Source organism: Cryptotermes secundus, unplaced genomic scaffold, assembly GCF_002891405.2.
Source record: "Cryptotermes secundus unplaced genomic scaffold, Csec_1.0 scaffold289, whole genome shotgun sequence".
NCBI classification, from domain to species: Eukaryota; Metazoa; Arthropoda; class Insecta; order Blattodea; family Kalotermitidae; genus Cryptotermes; species Cryptotermes secundus.
Genome location: NW_019722431.1, coordinates 453,113 through 462,631, shown reverse-complemented (window position 1 = coordinate 462,631; position 9,519 = coordinate 453,113). Strand labels below are relative to the sequence as shown.

Genomic DNA, 9,519 nt, shown 5'->3' with positions numbered 1-9,519 from the left:
TGAAATTTCTCGACTTCCTACACAACAGATTAGAAACATTAATATTAGGAATGTAATTCGATTAAATATTTTAATCGACCTCGAGATTGTAAATTAAAAGTATTGAATCGCGCACAAAGTGCGATATAGTGATTGTGGCAGATGGAGAGGCATATTTCAAAATATGGGAAAAAGATTGTAGTGACACAGACCGTAGACGATTCCAGCAATCGAAAAACCATTAATTATTGAAAAATGTTGCCTTATGATTTGCGAAGGGTAGGCATGACATTCGCACAATGCGATGGATTGTTCAGCGCTCCGTATAAGGATATATTATTGTGTGTGTGTGTGTGTGTGTAAAATTTGGTTTCGGCCCAAGGAAATATGAGACTTAAGACAATCGAAAACAATGTAAACACAAAGAAATTCTGACTTCGAAAAGTGCCAGTTGGACACTTATGAATACTCTGAAACGCTGATGTATGTATGAAAGAGGGAAACATACTAAATCAAGTGTCCCAAAAATAAATTTCCACATTTTGAACTTGGAACGAGGCTGTTATACAGAATTGAATGCACACTTGCCCCTCCACAAACCCAGTAACATGAATTTTGGAATCAGAATTTTTGTCAGTGGACTAAAGAAAGCCTGCTTAAGACTTCATGTAAATACATACTTCCATGTGAAGGTCTAAGAAAATTTGATGTGGAAAACGTTAAAATTGTGAGAGACAGAGAAGCAACTCTTACATTCTACAGCAAGCATGAATAATGAGTGAACTAAGTTCACGATAAATATTTACACCGAAAATTCAGCAAAAATTAAACTGAAGGAAAATATAAACCACCAAATCATGAGCACGTTGCTTGCAGACCAGACCTAATGTTTTTAATCTTGCAAACACACAGGGTGACCTTGGAAACCAATTGACACATCTGTCCCACTTGTGTTACTTCTTGTTAGACATTTCAACTTCTAACCTTGCACGTTTTTTCTGATTCCTTTAAGCATCCGTTTTTTATACTCTGCTGCATCTCAGGCCATTTTAATCTTAATATCGTTTCTCTGAGCTGCATATGCGTTACGTTGAAAACATTTATTTCAACTGAAAATTTAAGCTTGTGGAGATGCTTTATACCATATACTATTTAATTTTCCTGTACAGTATCTGCATTCATTTATTTCTAAATATTACTTTTGTGTTGTGTGACATCACATCACTATGGGTCATGATTCACTGATCTACGTTACTGACGCAGTTTCAATTGCAGAGGTTAGTCTGTTAAATGGGATGAGAAGATGAACATTATGGTAAGACTGTCTTGACTTACATGGATACTTTCGTGGCCTTTGGAGAGTGAATGGAACTGACAAAAGGTATGATTTGTGCAAAGAACACACACAAATATAGTGCAAATGATGAATCACTATGATTTAATACCTTTACTACAAGAATCTTAATTCGTACAGAACAACTAAGTTACTAACAGCAACTGATACACCTTTAGTTCTTATTGAATAAATACATAACATGAATAAATTTAGTTTCATCAATTATTTTTGTTGAAATTATGACCATCTGCCATTTCCCTTCTTCACTCTGAGTTAAAACAATTGCTCAGCCAGATAGAAAACCTCAATAACTCAACTCCATGGAGCAGAGGCCTTCTTGAAATGTTAAAAGGAGTACAGGAGCTGAGAAACTCCCTGCCTTTCATGGAACCCAAACATTCATTACCGTGTTCACAAAAGCCAATTTCAGGTCCAAAACCTTGTAACACTTCCCCCCCCCCATTTCATGCATCCTGCTGTGTTACAATATATACAACTTATTTATTTGACCGTCACAACACAACAATAAAAGAACTTCAAGGAAAATGCCCAGATATAGTTCTGCTACATGTTTCGGCCACTAGTGGCCATCATCAGGCAAACACTTCAACAAACATACACCACTGAACTGCAGTACGCAAAATTTGATACAATGTCATAAATCATTTAAGATAATTTGCACTAAGAATATAATAAGTAGGTTATTTAAAACTAATAAAAGTCATATAAAAAAACAAAATTAAAATTTGATTGATGTTTTTTAACATCGAATCAGTCGTTGGTTCCACTTTACATACGTATCTGTCGACAAATAGTAAATTTCAATGTTTCATTATAAAATGTATGGGAGGCCCAATAATTAATGGAATAATTGGAGCCTCATCATATGGAGAATTGTACGTAATGTATGGGAGGTAAACGACGACTTGTTTACCTCTCATACATTTTATATAAGTTGTATATCTTGTAACACATTCTTAGATGCTGCCTGTCTACAGGAAGAGGCTCCTACATCCTTAAACCTCCAATTTGGAGGTCCATCCACTGTCTGCGGGCTTCAAGTGCTTATTAAGTACACAGTGGCAAAAAAGTCAGTTAACCTAAAACATCCTCTCATATTAGTGGGAATTCCCAGATTTGAACCTACCAGTCAATTTGTAGAACAGTATCAAAGCATTGTGGGATCTCATTTCCAATAATTTTTGTAAATTCAGTATTTAACAGAGAAATCTGTAACCTACTGTCAATGATTTAGGAGCGACTACAAACGGGGTTTGGATTGGATTTGCTGGCCATTTACAGGCTATAACTACAAATAACTATAACACTATCGCTGATGTCCACACTTTACAAATCACTACATGCTAAGTCTTCTCCAACCCACATTGACTTCACTATTGTTGCTTGGTAACAACTCTCAACAATGGATATTGTTTAGCTTCTGCTCACATCGTTACTCTCTGGCAAATATCTCACAACTGTAGTGTCATCTCTTCTCAGCCTCCCTTGTAGACTGCAACTCTTACCTGACTGGGTCACACAAATTGTCTTCCTTATAACTGCTTTGCACAGGCCTAGTAGAAAACACCATTTCCAACAGTAACTCTTTTCTTGCGTGCATATTCATTGCTGCGGGAACATGCTTTCCGATCCATTGCCTAGAAACAGCCGTTCTTGATTCCCGTATCTCACAGTCATTGCATAGCAATGGCTGTACATGCTACAGTATTTTAGTGTACATTTTACTAACCAGTTAACTGACTTTTTGGCCAGCTACTCTCTACATCTTGAGCACATCTTTTCCACATACAACCAATGAACGTTGAATATGGTGGTGGCAAGGACACATTCATCTTAATTCAGGTTGTGATAAAACATTTCATGAAGACTGACTGCAATGTCTGCAAACACCAACCCATAACACGGAGCCAGATCCCCAAGGTTGAAAACAGAAGTTGTTCGGTTTTGCAGATTACTTTAAGGCAAATTAAGAAGGTCGAGATTTGAGGTTCTGACAGCAGCCTTCATGAAGGTTACCACATTCTGTGATGTGACACACTGTAGCCTTCTACCTGCTGGAGACAACACGTTCCTCTGAAATGTCTGTACTCATTTACAAAACTAGACGGTGTCACCTCCCAGAAGACAAATCTTCATAACTACTAAACTACTAGTTTTTCTGAACTAATGAAAACAAAGAAAAATGCCAATAGCATACTTATTGCGGTTTTCTGATTTGTGATGCGGTAGGTGGATATCAATGTTTCAGAGGAACAAACTGCCTCCACCTTCAAGGTAGAAGTCTTGACTTCTTCCATCAGAAGATGGAGATGGTATATTCTCCTGGAACGTTAGTATCCACCTACCAGACTACAAGTTGTCATAACCTACATGATCACAATATCAGTCTTTACTGATATGAAGAGCTCAAATTTCACAACAGTAGGATTGTTAATACCCAGTGGGATCTGAACTAGTTACTTTTCAATGGGAGCAAGGCAAAATATCACTTCATTATCCCACTCACTGAAGACACAAGTAATGTTTGTACTGTTACATCCTCCTGCTGCATCAGAGAGCCACGACTCAAAATGCATTTAGAAACAATCTGTTTTACACTTCAACTCCTGAAGACTCCTTTTTTTCCTCTTTAAGTGGCAATATCTGAAAACGCAGGTCGCCTCCTTTTTGTCGTTTCTGGACAATCCTACCTTCTGTCTTCATACTTTCTGCTATCATGTCATACACTTGTTCCTGAAAAGTAATGGTAAACTGAGGTAATTATATAGTCATTCAACATTAAACTGCTGAACATATAGCCAATATCAGAGCCCCCTTGTCCCTTTACCTGCCTGACAAAGCAGTCAAGAGTTATAATACACTGTGCTCTTCCCTATCTCAAATATCTGTGAGGGTACATAATGCTACGAGTAGACAAATTTATGGATAAAAAGTCCTGCATGTTCAACTAAAATCCATGGTGATTCTGATTCCCATTATATGCTGAAAACATATGAAACATAACATAAGAGTAGCATGGTCTTCTGTGTTGTAATGGTCCACTCAGTTTGCTGCCTGCTTCTTCCAGTTTCTTGCTCAGCTTACTCTTAAGCGATGACGTCCCTCCAAACTACACAGCGTTACAATGCACTGTGAGAAACTCGAATCCTACAGGGAATGTAGTAACTTTCTAATGAGGTCATAACAAGATACACAACCTCAGGAAACAATGTAAGGCAGTATTCCCGTTTCCAAAGAAGACAACAGGTGGCAGCATTCAGGGATATCAACCTTGGATGAAAGTTGCCAAATACTACTGCTTACGATTAGAAGCCCTCTTATGGTGACTGACTTCAATTAAGTGTTCTCAGACAGAAGCATAAAAATGGAGTTAGCAGTCAACATTTCAGAGATTATATCTGTCTCTTATAATGATGGATACTAACCCCATTTCCACAAGGCTCATCTGCTGAGAAGACTTCATTGCAAATGCATAAGGGCACTCTTGCAATATCTTACACTGGCGGCAGATGTCTAGTTATGGTAGGTTAACACAGTTTTAGTCACTTCATTCTTTGTTTAAGAATGTTTACATAAACATATTTCCCATAATGCAGAACTGAAATTAGGGCAGTATTTAACATAGTGAGGCAGGGGAGAAGGTATGGTAAAACTGCTTCCTGTGGCCATCTATATTGTTATAAATCTTTCACAAATTATATGTAAAAAAAAAAAAAATTGAAATAGACTCTGGGGGCCAAACTGAAAAGGCGTGTTCAGCAACATGACACATTTAACTTCGGCATAGGTTAGGCTCTTCTACAGTTATGTGTGAAAATTATTAAATATTTCCCCATCACCTTTATTCTTCCTCATCCTTTTTAGCACCTCCTGAATTATCATCTGTTCATTCATGTAGAGACTGACCCAAACCTAGTTACTCAGGCTGACCAACTGCCACACTGGGGTGCACAATGTTTCCAGTGTATGACTGTTAACGAATCATAAGATGCTGGTGATAAAGCAGGTCTACCGAAGCACTTCTGCCTACTGAAACTATTAACTATAACAGTAACAAGTAATTATGTGGCCAAGTGAAATGAACTGTACAATAACTTTCTAACATGCATCTACCCATATATTAAAATACAAATTATAGTACCACTGCCCTCATCACATCCCATGAGCTTTGTATCCTGCACTGCTCCTTGCCAGTAACATAATTTAGTTACATCACCTAGGCTTCTACAACGCTGTGCTATAAAATGCAGTTTTACGTATCTATTCTTCGCTGAATCTTAGTGTAAGCATGGGAAAACATTCCATTCACTAATGCAAATTGTGACCAGTCTAACAGATACTACATTTTCTAATATGGAGTCCAAGATTTTGTGAATTATTTGTTGTTCATTTGTCTACTCAAAATTGACTACCACACATCAAAATCTGTTACCAAATGACTCCAGTTCTCTCCCAAACCAGACTGCAAGAAATGAGATGCACCTTGCAATGAACACTTACAGCACATTTCATGTTATTACTGTCCCCATTTATGACAACTCTGACTTCATAAGTTTTGGACAGCCACTTGGTAACATTCTTCAGTTTTGAAGAGAGGTCATGTGGAGTAATTCTGTGGGACAGCGTTAGTAATTTGTCTCCTTTAATTCCACTTTCTTTCTTGGTAGATTTTTCATTTCGCTGTTTTCTGTCCTCTGAATAATACTGGGGCCCTGTCATTAACTGATAAATAGGTCTCTGTGTTTTTGTGTCTAAGTCAACTATCCTAACGAGCTTTAAATCACGTCTTTTTGCTAATTTTTCGGCGTCCGAAAGTGACACAACTGAAGGACTGTTATCTGTGCCTATTAAAGTAATTACAGGTCCACTATCACTTTTGTGCTTTCGTGAAGATGTCGTAGTTGGTTTTTGCGCTGAAGAGTCTGATGTTTGGGGTAATGTAGTCCTTCGATCTGTAGAATAGAAATTACCAAATCCAGAAAATCCATGTCTAGAATTACCACGAACAACGAAGAAGAAACCACTTAATAATCCTTTATAGCTATTGACACAAGAGTGGGACATAACTACTTGATAACGACGGTAACTTCGACACACCATCCGCACCAACCTCCTCCATCACACTCTATCACCTCTATCAGCTGCGTATCACATGTTCTGCAACACGCAGAGCAAATAACACAGATATTAGAATACTGAAATTCGTACAGCTTTCGTCCCTAACAGCTTGGTGGCGCATTGTTCGCATATACTTCTGGTGTCTAATATTTGTGGTTGTAGCAAACTGAAGTCATAAATATTTATTATATTTTATTTATGAGAATCATTAAATATTCACAGGCACCAATTTAATTCGCAATATTGAAACATTGGCGGAGGCGTAACATTTCGTTTGGGAGTGTTTGCAGACTCGGTAGTTATATCGCAAAAGAACTATACAATACTGTCATACTCAAAATATTCACTACAGATAAAAGAAACCTGTGCCTGAAAGATTTTTTCACGAAAAGAATTCTAACTATACCATACACAAACGAAGCGCGCGCCGATTTTGTAAATGATTCTCGTAAAGAGACTGCCCATCATGGAAATCGTTGGTGTACGTAGATTTCCTTCCAGTAGCCACGGAATTGTTCGGTGGAATGAAGAAAAAAAAAACTCCGTGGCCTGTATTCCGCAAGCGAACTATACCGACCTAGCGACCGTCGCTTCTTGGCGAAGTTAGTGCCAACTTTAACTAATTGAGGGTGTCGCATGGTCAGCGCAACGGATCCCCACGGCCGTTATCTCGCTTCTCTAGACCGTAGCCGCTATGGCCGCTATTTCCTTGAAATTGCTCCTCAATTATCCTCATAAGGCTGAGTGGACCCCATTTCAGACCCACTACTTCTCAGAAAATCTGGTAGCGCCGGGAACCGAACGGACCTCTGGATTGTAGCCAGGAACTCTGACCACTAGACCACAGAGGTGGTCGATCAGTGAAATGCCAAATGTGAATATTTGAATTTTCTAGCAGATTGTTCAAATTATTGAAATGGAATGTAAATGATGCATAGTCTCATATGGTGCAAATTCAATATACTTGTTGGTCAACAGTCAAGTGACTGCCTTAGCTGAATTTATGATGGTTGAATAGTGTTTTGCTCTTTATTTTCTATGGTGTAAATTGCATTAAATCCAATCAAAGCGTTTGATGATTATTTATATGATGTTAGCAAAGGAGTCCAATTTTGCTGGGCTACATGAAAGTGGCATGTAGCTGGGAAAGTATGTGAGCAAGAAAATATTAAAGCCCAAGCCTCCAGATATGTAGGTAAGTCAATAAGTTAACAAATGGAAGTTACTTGGAGCAAGGTTGGGGCTATATGGAGGATGCTCAAGGACTTCCCACTTGAAATTTCACAGCGTCTCATTTGTCTTGTTGGCAGTATGGGGACGCACGTTGTCATGCAAGAGCAACACACCTTGCTGTATGCTGCTGGTTTAGAGGGGGTTTTGAGACGATGGGACAAGTGCCTCAAACTACAGGGAGATTATGTTGAGAAATGAAAGCATTTTTCGAATCAGTACTTATATTTGTTTACGTTCTATATCCATTTATAACTTACTTACTGACTTACCCTCGTACATGTCCATATTAGTAAATTGCTTACACATTCCACTTTAGAGAATGAACTGACCTTTATCCAATCTCATATGATTTATGTCCATGTTAGGTGGGTCCCCTGTCAAATGGTATGGCAGTCCTCAGGTTGCAGGTGGAGACACCCCTCCAGGTATGGAGGGTAGCTGCAAATACAGTAAATAAGCAGTCACGGACAGCCGACAAGGGGTGGTCCCTCATCTTGGGGCTAACAACTCCTCACCATAAGAAATAAGCTTGTTACGAAAGATCACAAGAAGCCTAGAATTTGGATGGATTATTTTGATAAGCAACCTAAAAGTAAAAAGTAAAAAAAAGTAAAGCTATCCCTGTAACAGGCTGTGAAGGCCCATAGGGTCGTGAGACATTGAGGGTCCCACATTATCTAGACAATCAGCTCAAAGATGCTGGTATGGTTGTCAGCCTTATGCGCTGGCCACGCTTTACTCCCCAGGAAAATTATTTAATTAATTCCTGGTACTCATTTCTGTTAGAGGCTGAGTTGACCTCAGGGCCATAGTGCGGCTGGAAGGATTAGGTCAGTTGAAAAAATCCAATGACCTCATTGGGACTTGAACCTGTGGCTTTCCAGCTTATAGCATAGTGCCTCAATCAACTAATAAGCGAACTAAGTGAAAGAAAATGGATATGAGATTTGGTACTTGGAATGTTAGAAGTATGTATGGGGCAAGTTCACTCTGGGCAGTGGTGGAAGAAATCTCAAAATATGAGTTAGAGTTAGTGGGCGTACATGTCAGATGGGATGGAAGTGGCACCGAACCAGCAGGTGAATATACACTTTTCTATTGAAAGGGGAATGAGAATCATATCATCAGTTAAGAGGGTAGAGTTCATTAGTGATAGGGTGTCATACATAATACTAAGAGGTCGCTAGTGTGATATCATCGTTCTGAATGTTCATGCTCCAACAGAAGATAAAATTGATGATATAAAGGACAGGTTCTATGATGACTAGAACATGTATTTGATACATTCATATGAAAATTTTGTTAGGAGATTTCAATGCCAACATAGGTAGGCTACATACTTAATATTATCCTGTTACTGGTGTGAAAAGGAAGAAACTGTTTTATTAATTTGATAGGGTTCTGAAATTCACAATATGCATCATGATGGTGAAACATGAGTAATAGTTGTGGATTATTTATATTTTCAAATATGGTGCCTTGTTTTGCCTTATGCATGAATTTGTAATAAGTGGAATAGCTTTTCTGAAGTAGTTGTCACATAATGCATTTACATTACAGGGATTCTTCAAGTGCTGAAGCCATTTGTTGGCATGCTTTGTATTACAAATACTGTGTGTTAAATATACATGTTTATTATGCCATCTCTTAACATACATGCCACCTACATACAACAGAAAAGCAGCATCTGTGCATATGGCCAGACTGAATCCTACCAGTTATAACTGAACCTGCCTGAGTGGCTCACTGGAAGAAAAAGGGTTGATATTTTGTCTCAGATTCTAAGAAACATTATGGCCATTCATATTTTATCTCACTAGTAGCCAAGATCA

General features: G+C 38.4%; 1 protein-coding gene across 2 annotated transcripts; it reads right to left on the bottom strand.

Moving 5' to 3' along the window:
• Positions 1-2,652: 2,652 nt before the first annotated feature.
• LOC111861408 (translation initiation factor IF-3, mitochondrial) lies at positions 2,653-6,506 on the bottom strand. Of its 2 annotated transcripts, none has more exons than XM_023845945.2 (2): positions 5,837-6,498; positions 2,653-4,069 (listed from the first exon to the last, which is right to left on the bottom strand). In XM_023845945.2, exons 1-2 carry the CDS (start codon positions 6,434-6,436, stop codon positions 3,929-3,931), a joined length of 741 nt encoding a protein of 246 aa, XP_023701713.1. In that variant the 5' UTR covers positions 6,437-6,498; the 3' UTR covers positions 2,653-3,928. The 2 variants fall into 2 exon arrangements, with proteins under 2 accessions (XP_023701713.1, XP_023701715.1); XM_023845947.2 differs by lacking the exon at positions 2,653-4,069 and adding an exon at positions 5,176-5,306 and having other exon boundaries at positions 5,837-6,506.
• Between the last annotated feature and the right edge of the window lie 3,013 nt (positions 6,507-9,519).

Excerpts from the sequence above, each read along its gene's own strand:
- LOC111861408 (XM_023845945.2), bottom strand. The coding sequence starts at position 6,436 with ATGGTGTGTCGAAGTTACCGTCGTTATCAAGTAGTTATGTCCCACTCT. Across the intron at positions 4,070-5,836 it reads GTAATAACATGAAATGTGCT|GAACAAGTGTATGACATGAT; the intron begins GTAAGTGTTCAT and ends ATTACTTTTCAG.